Below are 18,345 nucleotides of genomic sequence, written 5' to 3' on the forward strand. Positions count from 1 at the left end.
TATGTTGAGCATATTGAGTACTTTTGATTAGATTTAGCTTGTGTACTTTAAGTTACATTTTTAATTCAGGACTTTTACTTGTAATGGATAATTATAAGATCTGTTTCTACTTTTACTGAATTAAAGGATCTAAGTACTACTCTAATGTAATTTTCATTCCACTAAATGTATTTTACAAAATTAATTATGAGTTACTTAACAGATTCAGATAATTAGTTAATACAAATAAACTAATTAATAAACTATGATATATAATTATAGGTTAAAACATCCAGCAGTGTATAAACCAACTGAAAGTAGCTCCACTTTTATCAGCTGTGACGGACACATTATTAGTACAAATTCTGAAATAGGACATTACACACAATAAGTACTTTTATTTTTGGTACTTTAACTATACTGTATTTTGTTGCGAATACTTTTGTGCTTTTCAATGCAGGACTTTGACTTGTAACAGAGTACTTTCACACTTAAGTATTTCTACTTTATACTCAAGTAAAATATCTAAGCAATTCTTCCACATCCGAGTACAGTACATACATAAAAGTATGGTATGGAAAGGGAGACACATCTCTTTGTCTCCCTTCAGTCAAACACTAGATGGCGCCGTTGCACTGTACTTCCCACATTTACTATGAGTTCTACATACTGTGCAGATTCTGCATATCTTCTGAAAGTATAGTAACTACAGGTAATAGTCATTTTTAGCATTTCATATTTGAAAAAAGCCAGTGTTTGATGAAAATGTGTCCACATCTTTAGCGAATACAAATCTTAAAGCACTATAAGATGGACCTAAACAAAGGATCTAATGTTGTCAAATAAATAAAGAGGAATCAAAGGTCCAACCCTTTCTTCTGAATTGTAGTGAAAAGGAAGTATAGAGTAAACATAAAATGGCAAACGTAACGTACAAGTATTAAAAAACGTTCCTTAAGTAAGTGTACTGAGTTATTTCCAAACACTATATATTATTGATCAGTTTTAATCACTTACAAATACCTGTGAACATTTTGTAATACGGAAATGTACACACACACACACACACACACACACACACACACACACACACACACACACACACACACACACACACACACACACACACACACACACACACACACCACCAGGTCCAGTGAAGTACTGAGCTTACATCACCATCATGAATCATAACTCTGCAGCAGATGGCTGTGTGTGTGTGTGTGTGTGTGTGTGTGTGTGTGTGTGTGTGTGTGTGTGTGTGTGTGTGTGTGTGTGTGTGTGTGTGTGTTGTGTGTGTGTGTGTGTGTGTGTGTGTGTGTGTGTGTGTGTGTGTGTGTGTGTGTGTGTGTGTGTGTGTGTGTGTGTGTGTGTGTGTGTGTCGGTTCCTTCACCTGCATCGATGACAGCATATCAGTCATTTTGAAGAAGTGTGCCTCCTGGTTCATGACAAGTGAAAAAATCCCGAGTTTAAAATCAGTAAAAGCAAAGCAGGCCGACAAAAGTGAGAATTCTCCTCATGCATAATTAATATTGATGTTGCAGGGATACTCTAGGTTATTAACTTTAGTACTACGGAAATAATAGCTACGTAAATAAGCATGTCTGATAATATCACTTTAATGCAGCCACTGAAACCAGACAAATATATACTTTTACAATATCAGAAATCCAAGGAGATATATGGGTTGCAGTCGAATAGTCCTATCGTCTATCCCTTGACCTCTGTGTGAAACGTCACAGGGTTAAGGGATAGTGGATAGGAGAATTCAAAAGGACTTAGGAGAGTGCTTTAGAGAATCCAACTGCACTTTCACTATCCAACGTGTTTATGATGCGCCAGTGGACGTCATAAATGTGCGTCTGCTGCTGTTGGGAAACTATGGAAACTACAGTTTTCTATACAGCGGACTACAACATGGATGTTTAATAAGAACGATGGACTCCTCTAGAGACTCTGCACGGCGCTCTGATGCTGTTGCTGTGTGCTTTATGAAGTGAAGTAACATTTATGTTCGTCACCCTCTCCCTCCGGTCCACATTAATACAAATGATCCCAATACATATGATTGATTGTACTATGAAAAGATCTTAAAATCAATACAAATGTATTTATTATAAACGTTAGTCCTTAACATCTATCACTGTGTATATCACCATTCAAACGGTGACGCAAGGACAGAGGAGTCCTCAGGTATTAATTGGGATGTCCTCGTTCACTCAAACGTCACTCTTAAACGTCGTCTGTTAATGATATACCCTCTCATCGGGCTTAACTGAATAACCCCTTAGAACCGGCCCATTTGTTGTTAAATATTTATTTAAATGAATGAATCTTTCTCTTGTTAGTCAAGGAATTCAATGTATGATGGTTGGTCCTGCTTTTGTGTTCCGTTTTGGTGTAAAATGTAGCCTACATTTAAATCAAAATATAATTATAGTAATGTGAAAACCTTTTAGAAATGAATTGCACATCATAATTCCCACGGAGCTGTGAGCACTTATGCATTTATGTGACACTTTTCCACTCATCTTCCAGTTGTCAGTTTTCCTCTGTTGAAATCGACCAGCTGTGAAGGTGGGGGCGGGGCTTTTATACGCGAGTAGTGAAAACACCTCCGCGTAGTCTGCTCGCGTGTATCCTCCCTTTCGTCTCCTCCCGCACCCCTCCTCCCTCACCCCTCCTCGGCTCCTCCGTGTGCATTTCAGCTATTGGGACGTCTTTCAAAATGGCTTGTCTTGATCGATTTCCGGGTCAAGTCCCGGAGGAGGGGAAGAGAGGAGTCGAGGAGGGGTATTGGGATGAGGCTCATGTGACGACCCCTGCCTCATTCTCTCCTGTTGTGTGTGCATGAACCTTTAACGGTCTCCCTTCCTCCCTATCAGCGTTGATTGAGGACACCTGGCTGCCGGTGTTGTGTCAAATGATGCACCCCCATCGTGAAATGCACCCCTTGACACCGGAACGTGCATTTGAACGTACAGTCCGCTATTCTATGTTGTCTTTTTGATGGTTGGGTTGTCGAATCCTGGATTTTGCATTCATTCGTCACTTGTTTTTCAGTTCATTTTTTATATAATATATGTTTTTATTTAATTGAGACGTGCTGTCTGTATACTTGTGCTTTACAATGTATTGTTTATTTTTACATCAAGTGCTTGAGGGTGGGATTAATAGAAGCATCTTTTTTGTGGGGGGGTGCTTTTTACGGCAGGCCAGGGGGTGCATTTCACGACGGGGGTGCATAATTTGACACAACACCGGTACTGGAGGAGTGAAAGGCCTGAGCCAGAGGGTGTTTCTCAATGTCGAGTACGCTTGCTTAGTAGCACATGTCTTCCGAGTCACTTGCTTCAGAAGCGAGGCAAGAATACTTCCTGGCATTTTGAAAACGAAGAGTGGAACAGGCGAGCAAGTGTGCAGGTGTGCGTCTTATGAGAGGCCCCACCTTACAATTTCCACCACAGATTTGGGGAAATTGGTCCGTGCGCAAAGCATTGTGGGGATTTTAAGACCGTGGAGTCTACACATGTGCAGGCTCAAAATTTCTCCCTACGAAGTACGCCGGCCGCTGTAGAATTCCAAGTATCCTGGACATTGGAACAGTTCTTCGGCGATGACGTCCGTGCTACTTGGCCGTCGGCTGAAGTCTTTGCGGTGTGTTCCAGTGCGACTGTTGGCCAAGACGCAGGAGACGTGAGGCGACACAGCAGTCGGGTTCTTTGGTGTCAGCTCGGTGTGTAGGGGCCTTAAGACGTGTGTGTTTGTGTGTTGTTCTTAGTGTCTCTTCCTGCTTCCATTAAGAGTGATTAATGCTGTTTATAATCAATGACCACAGTCCGTCATCATGGCCTTTCTTATTACATTAATGAACCAAATCATCTCTAATAACTGTCTCATTATCAGAGTGACTCAAGGTACCTGCTGAAAGAGAAGGAAAACACGTCATGTGACCTGTGACATCATCACTGCCAGAAATTGAGAACATCTGGACGATAAATCAAAAGAAAACATGGTGTGTGTGTGTGTGTGTGTGTGTGTGTGTGTGTGTGTGTGTGTGTGTGTGTGTGTGTGTGTGTGTGCGTGCGTGCGTGCGTGTGTGTCTTGCATAACAAGTCCCTGATGCATTATCTGTCAGATACAGTCCCTTTATGATAAGATATCTCTCACACACACACACACACACACACACACACACACACACACACACACACACACACACACACACACACACACACACACACACACACACACACACACACACACTCTCTCTCTTTCCACAGCTTCCACATTCACTAGCATTTGATCTTTAGCACGGCGTTATACATCATTCCCTTAATAAACTCTTATCATTAGAGCTTTAAATGTCAATAATTAATTAATGTAATGCTTATATTCAACACACTTTCTTTTAATTCTGACATCAAATTAACTCTATTTCAATCATTTACCTGTGTGAGTGCATTTATACACCTTTTTATACCAGTTGTTTGGCTAGAATCCAACTACTGCTGCAAGCATTATGGGTAAATAAACCTGCTACCAGAGGAGGGAAGTAGTAGAGCACAAATACTTTGTTACTGAACTTAAGTACATTTTTCTGGTATCAGTACTTTACTCCACTACTTATTTTTCTGACCACTTTTTACTTTGACTTCTTACATTTTGAACCCAAATACCTGAACTTTCTACTTCTTACATGTTGAACACAAATACCTGTACTTTCTACTTCTTACATGTTGAACACAAATACCTGTACTTTTTACTTCTTACATTTTGAACCTAAATACCTGTACTTTCTACTTCTTACATGTTGAACACAAATACCTGTACTTTCTACTTCTTACATTTTGAACCTAAATACCTGTACTTTCTACTTCTTACATGTTGAACTCAAATACCTGTACTTTCTACTTCTTACATGTTGAACACAAATACCTGTACTTTCTACTTCTCTCATTTTCCAAACAGGCTGGTTCCTTTAGTCTGAATGTGTGTTTGGTGGCGTGATCATTATTATTTAGAGTCATTGCGTGCCTATTGATTTGAACACGATCCGTGTATCCATCATTTCCTGGTCTTCTCTAAAGAAGAGGGACCAATGGAAACGTTGTCATGTTGCCGTTGGTCACCATGGAAACATTCATTAGCTAACAATGACATTATTATTCTATTAATATAAAGGGAGGTCAGGTACTCTTTAAAACAGCTGCTAGTTATGGGTACTTTTTACTGAAGTACATTTCAAAACCTCTTTACTTTGACTTGAGTAAAGAAGTTTAGTCAGTACTTCAACTTTCACCAGAGTACTTTAAACACGAGTATCTGTACTTCTACTTGAGTAAAGGATGTTTGTACTTTTGCCATCTCTGCCTGCGAGTATACAAACCAGTAAAGTTAGTTCCACTTATCACAGTCGCCAAAGGTCGAGGTGATGCATTTATGATGCGTTGCTTCAGGTGATCTGCAGCTTCAGGTATTGAGAGGTTATTAGTGGAGGAAGTGATCTCTGTTGGAGGATCTCTCTCCTGAACATGGAGTCTAAACTCGCCGCTCTCTTCCTGCTGCTGGCCTTTTCCTCATGTAGCGCTAAAGGTGAGAACAATTCATTATTATTACATGCATTCATAAATATAAAGAAATGATTCACAAAGCATACATGACAAAATAAACACATCTAGGTACTTATATTAACTTCTACATACATTTACTTCTAGGTACATGCATTCATTTATAACACATTTTGCTGTATAACAACATGTTGAAGGTTCAAGGTTCAAGGTTCTTTATTGTCAAACTAACAGAGCTACAGAGTCATTATGTTGTTGAAAATCTTAGGTCACAGGCTTCTCCAACAATGCAACACAATAATACAGATAAGCAGACAATATAAAAAAGATATTAAAATATACTATATTAAAAGTAATACAAAAAGAAAAATAGTCTTTAAAAAAGTGAGAAGAAAAAGAAGAGGAATAGAGCAATACGAGTCTATATACAAGTTATTGGAATGATATATTAGATAATAGGTAAATAATTTCTAAGTAGCAGATGAATGTTATGAAATTGTTTCAACAGTTCAGGTGTTTAACAGTCCTAATGCCTGTGGGATGAAGCTGTCCCTGTGTCTGGTGGTTTTAGTCCGGATGCTGCGGTAGCGCCTGCCAGACAGCAGCAGACTGAACAGTTTGTGGTTTGGGGTGATGGGGGTCTTTTATAATCCTGAGGGCCTTCTTCCTGAGCCGCTGGGAGTAAAGGTCCTCCATGGATGGCAGCTCCGTCCTGGTGATGTTCTGTGCAGTTTTCACCACCCTCTGTAAAGCCTTACGATTGAGGGCGGTGCAGCTGCCGTACCAGGCCGTGATGCAGCCAGTCAGGATGCTCTCTATGGAGCACCTGTAGAAGGTCTGGATCCTCTCTATGGAGCACCTGAAGGTCAGGACCCTCTCTATGGAGCACCTGAAGGTCAGTATACTCTCTATGGAGCACCTGTAGAAGGTCAGGACCCTCTCTATGGAGCACCTGAAGGTCAGTATCCTCTCTATGGAGCACCTGTAGAAGGTCAGGACCCTCTCTATGGAGCACCTGAAGGTCAGTATACTCTCTATGGAGCACCTGAAGGTCAGGATGCTCTCTATGGAGCACCTGAAGGTCAGGATGCTCTCTATGGAGCACCTGTAGAAGGTCAGTATACTCTCTATGGAGCACCTGTAGAAGGTCAGGATGCTCTCTATGGAGCACCTGAAGGTCAGGATGCTCTCTATGGAGCACCTGAAGGTCAGGATCCTCTCTATGGAGCACCTGTAGAAGGTCAGTATACTCTCTATGGAGCACCTGTAGGAGGTCAGGATGCTCTCTATGGAGCACCTGAAGGTCAGGATGCTCTCTATGGAGCACCTGAAGGTCAGGATGCTCTCTATGGAGCACCTGTAGAAGGTCAGGATGCTCTCTATGGTGTACCTGTAGAAGGTCAGGACCCTCTCTATGGAGCACCTGAACGTCAGGATGCTCTCTATGGAGCACCTGAAGGTCAGGATCCTCTCTATGGAGCACCTGAAGGTCAGGGTCCTCTCTATGGAGCACCTGAAGGTCAGGATGCTCTCTATGGAGCACCTGTAGAAGGTCAGTATACTCTCTATGGAGCACCTGAAGGTCAGGATGCTCTCTATGGAGCACCTGTAGAAGGTCAGGATGCTCTTTATGGAGCACCTGTAGAAGGTCAGGATCCTCTCTATGGAGCACCTGAAGGTCAGGATGCTCTCTATGGAGCACCTGTAGAAGGTCAGGATGCTCTCTATGGAGCACCTGAAGGTCAGGATCCTCTCTATGGAGCACCTGAAGGTCAGGATGCTCTCTATGGAGCACCTGAAGGTCAGGGTCCTCTCTATGGAGCACCTGAAGGTCAGTATACTCTCTATGGAGCACCTGAAGGTCAGGATGCTCTCTATGGAGCACCTGTAGAAGGTCAGGATGCTCTCTATGGAGCACCTGAAGAAGGTCAGGATGCTCTCTATGGAGCACCTGAAGGTCAGGACCCTCTCTATGGAGCACCTGAAGGTCAGGACCCTCTCTATGGAGCACCTGAAGGTCAGGACCCTCTCTATGGAGCACCTGTAGAAGGTCAGGATGCTCTCTATGGAGCACCTGAAGGTCAGGATACTCTCTATGGAGCACCTGAAGGTCAGGATCCTCTCTATGGAGCACCTGTAGAAGGTCAGGATGCTCTCTATGGAGCACCTGAAGGTCAGGATGCTCTCTATGGAGCACCTGAAGGTCAGGATCCTCTCTATGGAGCACCTGAAGGTCAGGATCCTCTCTATGGAGCACCTGAAGGTCAGGATGCTCTCTATGGAGCACCTGAAGGTCAGGATGCTCTCTATGGAGCACCTGTAGAAGGTCAGGATGCTCTCTATGGGGCACCTAAAGGTCAGGATGCTCTCTATGGAGCACCTAAAGGTCAGGATGCTCTCTATGGAGCACCTGAAGGTCAGGATGCTCTCTATGGAGCACCTGAAGGTCAGGATGCTCTCTATGGAGCACCTGAAGGTCAGGGTCCTCTCTATGGAGCACCTGAAGGTCAGTATACTCTCTATGGAGCACCTGAAGGTCAGGATGCTCTCTATGGAGCACCTGAAGGTCAGGATGCTCTCTATGGAGCACCTGTAGAAGGTCAGGATGCTCTCTATGGAGCACCTGAAGGTCAGGACCCTCTCTATGGAGCACCTGAAGGTCAGGACCCTCTCTATGGAGCACCTGTAGAAGGTCAGGATGCTCTCTATGGAGCACCTGTAGGTCAGGATCCTCTCTATGGAGCACCTGTAGAAGGTCAGGATGCTCTCTATGGAGCACCTGAAGGTCAGGATGCTCTCTATGGAGCACCTGTAGGTCAGGATCCTCTCTATGGAGCACCTGTAGAAGGTCAGGATCCTCTCTATGGAGCACCTGAAGGTCAGGATGCTCTCTATGGAGCACCTGTAGAAGGTCAGGATGCTCTCTATGGAGCACCTGAAGGTCAGGATGCTCTCTATGGAGCACCTGTAGAAGGTCAGGATCCTCTCTATGGAGCACGTGAAGGTCAGGATGCTCTCTATGGAGCACCTGAAGGTCAGGATCCTCTCTATGGAGCACCTGTAGAAGGTCAGGATCCTCTCTATGGAGCACCTGTAGGTCAGGATCCTCTCTATGGAGCACCTGAAGGTCAGGATCCTCTCTATGGAGCATCTGTAGAAGCTGCAGAGTATCCTGGAGCCAATGTTGAACCTCCTCAGCCTGCGGAGGAAGAAGAGCCGCTATCGAGCTGTTTCGGTGATGGTGGTGGTGTGCAGATGTCAGGTCCTCAGTGAAGAGCCCATGTCAGGTATCAGTGAAGAGTCCATGTCAGGTCCTCAGTGCAGAGCCCATGTCAGGTCCTCAGTGAAGAGTCCATGTCAGGTCCTCAGTGAAGAGTCCATGTCAGGTCCTCAGTGAAGAGCCCATGTCAGGTCCTCAGTGCAGAGCCCATGTCAGGTATCAGTGAAGAGTCCATGTCAGGTATCAGTGAAGAGTCCATGTCAGGTCCTCAGTGAAGAGTCCATGTCACGTATCAGTGAAGAGTCCATGTCAGGTCCTCAGTGAAGAGTCCATGTCAGGTCCTCAGTGCAGAGTCCATGTCAGGTCCTCAGTGAAGAGTCCATGTCAGGTCCTCAGTGAAGAGTCCATGTCAGGTCCTCAGTGCAGAGCCCATGTCAGGTCCTCAGTGCAGAGTCCATGTCAGGTCCTCAGTGAAGAGTCCATGTCAGGTCCTCAGTGCAGAGCCCATGTCAGGTCCTCAGTGCAGAGCCCATGTCAGGTATCAGTGAAGAGCCCATGTCAGGTCCTCAGTGCAGAGCCCATGTCAGGTCCTCAGTGCAGAGCCCATGTCAGGTATCAGTGAAGAGCCCATGTCAGGTCCTCAGTGCAGAGCCCATGTCAGGTCCTCAGTGAAGAGTCCATGTCAGGTCCTCAGTGAAGAGCCCATGTCAGGTCCTCAGTGCAGAGCCCATGTCAGGTCCTCAGTGCAGAGTCCATGTCAGGTCCTCAGTGCAGAGTCCATGTCAGGTCCTCAGTGAAGAGTCCATGTCAGGTCCTCAGTGATGAGTCCATGTCAGGTCCTCAGTGCAGAGCCCATGTCAGGTCATCAGTGATGAGCCCATGTCAGGTCCTCAGTGATGAGCCCATGTCAGGTCCTCAGTGCAGAGCGCATGTCAGGTATCAGTGATGTGGACCCCGAGGAACCTGGAGCTGCTGATTCTCTCCACCTTAGTCCCCTTGATGGCGATGGGGGCGTGTCCCTCTCTCTGCTGCTTCCTGTAATCCACAATCAGCTCCTTTGTTTTGCTGACGTTGAGATGGAGGTTGTTATCCTGACATGTTAATGTATAATGACTTATAAGGTCAGGTAGGGGCTGTACAAGTAAAACAAACTAATAGTGATTATTAGGAACTGATATTGCAATTCTGATAAGATGCATTATCATGGTTCAAAAGTACATTACAAGTTATGATATTGTGATTTTTTAAGAAGACCTTTACAAAGAAGAGACTGTTTGGATATTGTCAGTTTTACGCTTTTATAACATTATAATTGAATTGTGCAGACCTAGTCATGCAGGTAACTTAATAGTTCATCTGTGTCTGGTCCCTTACTGACATGTCTTTGAAAGGAACATATAATATTTTTATTTCTTGAGTTGTTATACCTTGTAATATGTTTTATAGTGCATTAAAATCACATTATTGAGATTAAAAGTGACTTTGAATTGAACATGGATCCTCTTCACCATTTTCAAAATAAACTTTATTACTATAAATGAAGGTATGGATAAGTGCTTTAGAAAAAAATGTATAGATTAAAAAGACATGGAAAAAACATTTGAAAAAAAAACCTTAAATACAGTTATTATAAGAAGATATAAATCTGATTTAATAAAAGCCATCGGCAAAGATAAATGATTTCTGCAGTATGGTAACCAAACGCAGCTTCTTCCCCCTGTTTAATATATATTTGTATCATTAATGCTATTATTTGTGATCCAGTTCAGGAGGAGAACCCGGAGTTCTGGAGGTCTCAGGCTCGGGTCACTTTACAGTCGGTTCTGGACAGGAAGCTGAACACCAACGTGGCCAAAAACATCCTGTTCTTCCTCGGAGACGGTACGTTACACAACACACATAGAACTGTGTTATTCTATTGTGTTTATTTAGCTCCCTGTAGAGCACTTTGGTCAACTGAGGTTATTTTAAATGTGCTATATGTTGGGGAAATATTTTCAAAAGCCCGTAACTTTGACCCAGTGTATCAGTTCATGCTGTCCTGACTGAGCACACGCCAGAGTCCTGCATCGGGCGACGGGTGACCCGCAAAAAAGGTGATTTGCGGGTGGTATTTTTTCAAACGCTTTTTTCCGGGTTCGGTTCTGGGTAAAACAAAGATGATGCGGGTCGGGTTGCGAGTGTTGCATAATAAATATATTTAAATAATAATAATTTAGTTTAATGTTTAAATCCTCAGACCTCTCCCCAGTGGCGCAAAAAGTGGGTATGCACTATATGCGACGCATAGGGGCGCCACACCAGTGGGGGCGCCCAACAAGCGATGGTAAAAAAAAAAAATTAAATTAAATAAAAATAAAATGGTATTTTCTTTATGTTTCTAAATAGTTTCTGCATTTCCTTAAGGTTTTAAAACATTTTAGAGGAGTAATATGCTAGAGAAGGGCGCCCTATCTCATAAGATTCCATCATAGAATTTTGACATAGAGGAGGGAGCACGAGCAGGGACGCCGTGAACACTGAGGAGCAGGCGCTCGTTGTGAGTTAACGTCAAAAAGAAATCATGGATAAACCAAAAAAGCGGTCGGGGGCAGAAAATAGAAAAAGAAAGAGGGAAAAGGAGACGGCGTGTCAAGGGATGCGACAACAGCTAAATAAGTGGATGTTGAAAGGCAACAGGTAGGAATAGGATGATTTAAAGTGTGACGTCTGTCTGTGCTTGGAAATATTGACTGGCTAGCGTATGCTAACACTGGGCATGTAGCAGCCAAAGGTGGGTGGGTTTATGGCTAGCTTAGAATATGCAAACCAATGTTGCTGCGCCAGCGCTGACATGGAAAGTATGAGGTAGCATGTACAATAAATGACAAGAATCTGGAAAACATAACTAATGCAATAACTCTGGTTTATCATGGAATCATGCACACATTTGCTACCAAATAAGAGGCTTGCAAATGTCAGTTCATGTTAACAGACTGTTCTCAGATTGGCTAGTGTTTGCTAACACTAGCAGCTGAAGTGTGGTTTACGGCTAGCTTTAATGCAAACCGATGTTTCTGATAGCTACATTTAGATTTTGGTTAAACCCCATGCATGTCACGTCCAAATTGTATTAAGGTAAAATAACAACTGGTAAATATAAGGTAGCATGCACAATAAATGTCAAGAAGCTGGAAAACATAGCTAACCATGGAATCATTTAAATATGTTGTGCTCCCATTAGCTGTCTATGTTAGCTGTGCTGTCAGACATACAGGCTATACATCTGTTTGGTGACACAGAAGCTGTTATTACAGGGTCACATCTCTTTACAGGTCTGTGCTAAGTAGCTCTCCGTATATGTTCTTTTAAAATTCAAAATGTGAATGTACTTTCAACAGCAGCACAACCTTACACGGCATAATAGTGTTTTTTATTTGTTCTTTTAAAATCCAAAATGTGAATGTACTTTCAACAGCAGCACAACCTTACACGGCATAATAGTGTTGTTTTTTTTATTATTAAGTTGCCTTATCACTGGGCTGATATAATAATTTAATTTAGACAGCTGCTTTAACAGTGAATTCATTTTATTCAGGTGTGAGGATGGTTGCTCAGGAAAGACAGGGGAAGGCAACAGGTAGGTCTAACATTAGGTGTAAGTGTAGGGGTCTTGATACCAACAGATTCATTTCTTAATATTATTTTAATATTATTAATAAGGAAAAACTAATATGGAAAATCTATTTCATAATGTTTGTTTGACAATATATCTTAGTGGAAAAGAACACAGGCAAGGAGTGAATGAGACAGACATGAGGTCGGCGATGGCATCAAGTAGAGATGAGACCAGTGATGATGTCAGGTAGTAGGAGTTCTATTAGTTTGACCACACAAAACTCAATGTCCAGTATGGTTTGAAGTTCTGTTGACCAACCTATTCACTGTGTCCTTTTTGGGGATAATAGTGCAGACAGAGATGGAGAGCCACTCACCACAGAGGTGGAATTTGAGGAGATTGTCGAACCGAGAGGTGACGATGAGGTGGAAGAGAATGTCGAACCGAGAGGTGAAGATGAGGTGGAAGAGAATGTGGAACAGAGAGGTGAAGATGAGGTGGAAGAGAATGTCGAACCGAGAGGTGAAGATGAGGTGGAAGAGAATGTGGAACAGAGAGGTGAAGATGAGGTGGAAGAGAATGTGGAACAGAGAGGTGAAGATGAGGTGGAAGAGAATGTCGAACAGAGAGGTGAAGATGAGGTTGTGGAACAGAGAGGTGAAGAGGAGAGGGCTGAGTCAAGGCCTTACTCAGAAGATCCATCAGACTGGCCACCACCACATCAGATTGGGGACTCATTTAGGCAGTGTGTTGTTGAAAATGGCCCACACAAATGTCCTGATGGGCCATATCCAAGATCAGAGAAGTCTAGAAGGTGTTTTTCGAAAGCGTATTGTTTTCGCACAATGTCAAATGGAGAGAAAGTTGCACGAGATTGGTTACTGTATTCTAAAAGTACGAATAAGGTGTATTGTTTTGCGTGTAAACTTTTCGGTGGAGCTAGCGTTGTTGACACACGCTTTGTGGTGGGATATAATAACTGGCAGAGTCTTTCAAAAACGCTGCAGCACCATGAAACCAGTGGTTTACACATCAACGCGTATCTTTTGTGGAAAGAATTAACATCTCGCTTACGCCTTGGTAAGACAATTGACAGTACCTTGCAAAAAGCCATAGAAGCTGAAAAGGCACACTGGAGAAGCGTGTTAACGAGAGTGATCGATTGCATACTCTTTCTCGCAGAAAGGAACTTGCCACTGAGGGGGAAGAATGCTACATTAGGAGATCCTAAAAATGGAAATTTTCTGGGTGTCCTTGAGGTCATAGCACGATATGATGTCACACTAGCAGAGCATCTTAGAAAGGTAGCGGCTAAAAAAACCACAGGATATCTTTCCTGGTGCACTCAGAATGAATTTTTAGATTCAATTGCAGACTGTGTACTTGGTAAAATTTGTGCCCAGGTCAAAGCCTCCAAGTACTTTGCTGTGGAGTTGGATTGCACTCCTGACATTTCAAAGCAGGAGCAGGCCTCAGTCATAATCCGGTATGTTCATACGGACGACAAAAAGAAAGCCACCATCAATGAGTCTTTTGTTGGCTTCATAGTTGTGAAGGACACAACTGGTAAAGGTCTCACAGAAACACTGACTGGGGTGCTGGATAGCCTGGGGTTGGAGTTGAAGAATTGTAGGGGACAGAGTTATGACAATGGCTCGAATATGAGAGGTATACACAAAGGTGTTCAAGCCTTGGTGCAGCAGAAGTGTCCAGAGGCACTATTTATCCCCTGCTGTAGCCACAGTCTCAACCTTCTCCTATGTGATGCTGCATCATCAAACAGAGTGTGTCTTACCTTTTTTGGCACTATCCAGAGACTGTACACCATTTTTTCAGCTTCGGTGAAGAGGTGGGATATCCTCAAAGAGTTTGTGGACATTACTCTAAAGCCTCTCAGTGAAACCAGGTGGGAGGCGAAAATAGACTCTGTCAATGCTGTGCGTTTCCAGTTAGGGGGGATTCTTGACGCTTTGGAAAAGCTTGAGGAAGTGGAAAAAGACGGCAAAACAGTCTCAGAGGCAAAGTCGCTCTCTGGCGAGATTGTTACCATGGAGTTTCTGATGTGCCTCTTGATTTGGTATGATCTATTGTCAGAGATCACGTTTGTTAGCAAGGCAATGCAAGCAGTGAACATTTCGATGGACACTGCCATAAGGATGATCGATTCTCTGAAAGAATTCTTCTGTAAGTATAGAGAGGAGGGGTTTCAGAAATCCCTTGACATTGCACGCAGACTAGCCATTGAGATGGATGCTTCCCCTGACTTTAAGGAAAGACGTTGCAGAAAGCAAAAGAGATTTCATGGAGATGATTCAAGCACTGGCCATTTTGAACAGGAACCTGAGACCCATTTTAGGTGCATGGTTTTTAATGTTATTGTTGACACTGTAATTCAGGAGTTGTCTGACAGATTTTGCAATCTTCAGCTTGTGTCCGAAAAGTTTAAGTTCATTTACAAAATGGAACACATGACAAAAGCTGAGTTGGAGGAATCAGTGACAAGATATGCACTGGCTACCGATGATGTTTCAAGGGATATCATTCAGGAAATTTACCCAGCAAGCCATCTACTTAGGGGGCATGAAAAGGCTCTGGATAAACTAAATGTCCTCCTACAGGAGAACCTTGATTTGGTTTTCCCAAATCTGACAGTAGCCCTGAGAGTTTTCCTGACAATGCCTATGACAGTTGCCTCTGCCGAGAGATCATTCAGCAAGCTAAAGCTGATTAAAACATACCTTCGTTCCAACATGAGCAATGATCGCTTAACCCAATTAGCAGTCATTTCAATTGAAAACAGTGTGGCACGAACTGTTTCATTCGATGCAATACTAGATAAATGGGCAAGTGCAAAGGCACGCCATGTTACGATTTAGTATCAACTAAAGAGTGCTCTACTACAATCTCAGGTAGCAACATTGTTACATAAGCTACATCATTTTTTAATTTTTTTTATTTATTAGCTTATTTGTCAGGGGCCGTGTACAAGACAGTTCAGGTACCAGAGTTAGCTATAAAGTGATTTACATCTGTGGTTGTTGTTAACAGAGTGTGTTCTAATGGATCTTTGTAAGCTTACTTTTGCATTTTAATGTTTTAATGTTTTATGTTGCATTGATTATAATGATTGTAAATGTGTAAATTTGTTTATTATTTAATGATGGTAGACCTACAGTGGCTGATATGCTTTAAAATAAACCCTTATTATTTAAAGGCCATGTCCAGCAGACTTATTTATTTATTATTACTATATATATATATATATAATATATATATAAAAAAAAAATGTTGGGGGGGGGTGCCAAAATTGTTGCTGCATACCCCCCTGACACAGGGCAGCTGCGCCCCTGCCTCTCCCCCGCGGGACCGAGCATAATCATAACCTCTGCAGCGCATCTATCTGCTTCTGAGCGCGCCACATTCTGATTGGCTGAGGTGAAGAGAGGCGAAGTCCCTCCCCTTCCGGGAGCCTCCATGGGACCCCGGAAGCGGAAAATTATACATTGAAGTCAATGGAGAGAGAAAAGTTATCTTTTGATCCCGTTTGAATTGTGCCACGAATGACACATATGATGTTTGTCAATCTTAAACAATAATTTCCATGTAAAAAAAGTCAGTTTGTCGTAAAAATGCTGAAATATAAGACTATGAATAATACGCAACTAGAAAGACTACAAATCCCAAATGCATTCTGGGTCGCGTAAGTGATGTCATAGGCGATAATGCTCCAAGACTGGTTGCGGCTCGCAAAGCAAAGAGGAAGAAGAAGACTGATTTATTCCCTCCAATAAATATAAGAGATTGCTCCAATAAATTCACTTTTACAAGATGCCTGTGTGCTTTGTACGAGGTTGTAATCACAAAAGAGATCATACCACTTGCTCGTTCTATCGCTTCCCGTCTGATGAAAGGACCAGGAGTCGTTGGACCAAACATATCAGGTAATATACATGTTTTGCATAGAACATAGTCAAGTTAGCTACCTAGCTAGTAGCGAGCATGTTAGTTAGCATTACATTACTTAGCCTTGTCATTTGTATTAGCCTTAACACGAAGTAAACCAAAATGTTAAACAGTAAGAGTAGTCATGATGGTAAGTATTTTGTGAAACATTTGAAGAGTAGCCTATCGCCCCCTCCACCAGGTGCTCAGGGGGCGGGAGGTAGGCTAACGCCACATTAGCATCAGCGATCTTTTCTACTTAATGCTATCTGCACAAATGGTTAACATTGAACATTAAAAGATCAGGCAGTTCAGGGAGAGTCGAAGGAAGGCAGGCATGCAGGGAGCTTTGTATGACATTCTTCTGGACATGTGTCATTGTGATCACAGTGAGGGTGAGTCAATCTGTTTGTTGGAAAGACAGTAGTTGAGTGATTACTGAGAGAAAATTATTAAAAGAGATAATTATTCAGTGTTGTTACTTTAAAGTGTTGTTACTGACCTTTTTCTCTTATTTTCTTTACCTCACCTGTAACTGCTGAGACCCTGAGGAACATGCACACTGGTCTGACCTGCTCTGGCAACCTGATTTCCACTGTACGTAATAGTATTTGGTTATGGTATATTATTTATATACATCAAAGGCACAATGCACCCCCCAGAGACACACATGTATTGAGTTTGATATTTTGCATTGGTCATGTGAAATCATCTTTACATACTAGAAAACTGTTGGAGCGGCAACTTGTTTTGAAATTGAATTTTTAATATCCGATAATAAAGTTGATCTGTTTTCTTTATTCTTCTCTCTCCCCAGCTCCATCCATCACCGTTCTCTGTTCCTGCAGGTCCTGCTTGCTAATCAATATTCATATTTTTTTACACAATTAAAAATAAAGTCAATGTATTGTATGACATGAAGTTGTGCTTCATTCTGAGTCAATAATAAATTCATTCTGCCTTCAACTGCAAAATGATTGTGGACTGCACCGACATCCATGTAGCTGCCCCCCAGCAAGATGAACCAAGCAAAGCTGACACTCAACATACAGCTGTGCTCTTAAGTTGACATGAAGAATTTGTGAAATATTGGTAATAACAGGTTTAAATGATTATTAGTAATTAATTATATAATTTTCTCATCGTAGATGAGCAGACAGGGAGCAGATGAGAAAAGCAGAATATGCAGCTGCCATTTTCCACATGGAAAAGAGAAAGGGCCAAGTGTATTTGAGTGGACAAAAGAGAAATCCCAAATACGAAAGATAAAATTATACAATTTACAGATATTTATACAAATATATATATCTCCTATATACACCATCATGTATAATGATGGTGTATGATGTAGAAGGAAGTGTGGTAGATAACAAGTAAATATAGAGTTACATACAGATCCATGTTACAGCAAAAGATGGAATAACTAAGAAGCACGCAGTATAATAATAATTACATGCAACAATTAAATAACTGCTCAGCATCTCCACCACAATCCCAATCTGCTGTGTCCTGTCTTCCTCCCCTCTGCATAACGCCCCATCACACATACGAAACACAACGCAGAGTCCGAGGGTGTTAAGAGTATGTTTATTTAAATGTCCTCCTCTCTACTGGCCAACACAGGGAGCATATGCTGGGTGTAGAATTGTTCCAGGAGGAGGAGATTTCCATGCCATGCAGGGTCTTTGGGGATGGGGATGATGATCGCCTCCTTCGTGGTCCACAGTAGCAGAGACTCCGGTCTGTGATGTGCAGCTTTATATAATATACAATACATTTTTGAAAAACATTTGATCAACAAAAAAGGATTTGGTCAGGATCTAGAGTCAGTGTGTAGTTTATGAATTAATCAATGCTCTCTACATTAGGAAAACACATACCAGTGTACCAGAGGGAGTCACAAACAGCTGTGCCTAGATAACCAAACAAATTGACAACAGGAATGCAAACTCATCAGGTATGAAAAAGGTGACAAGGATCCGAGCCCCCCGACCCCACAGAATATCGTCAGAACAACTAAAGCAGCAGTGTTAAT

At 42.4% G+C, this 18,345-nt stretch overlaps 1 protein-coding gene and 1 long non-coding RNA gene across 2 annotated transcripts in view; both read left to right on the top strand.

The window, feature by feature from the left end:
• Positions 1-5,425: 5,425 nt before the first annotated feature.
• Positions 5,426-18,345, top strand: part of alp3 (alkaline phosphatase 3) — a 36,918-nt gene continuing 23,998 nt past the window's right edge. Inside the window, 2 exon segments of the mRNA XM_079676625.1 lie at positions 5,426-5,575; positions 10,535-10,651. Coding sequence (XP_079532751.1) covers positions 5,515-5,575; positions 10,535-10,651 — 178 coding nt within the window. The 5' untranslated portion in view covers positions 5,426-5,514.
• LOC307037270 lies at positions 11,032-14,249 on the top strand. Its single transcript, XR_013807645.1, has 2 exons — positions 11,032-11,449; positions 12,348-14,249. It is a non-coding gene; the product is annotated as an uncharacterized lncRNA (long non-coding RNA).

The sequence above is a fragment of the Notothenia rossii genome (genome assembly GCF_949606895.1).
Source record: "Notothenia rossii genome assembly, chromosome: 4".
NCBI classification, from domain to species: Eukaryota; Metazoa; Chordata; class Actinopteri; order Perciformes; family Nototheniidae; genus Notothenia; species Notothenia rossii.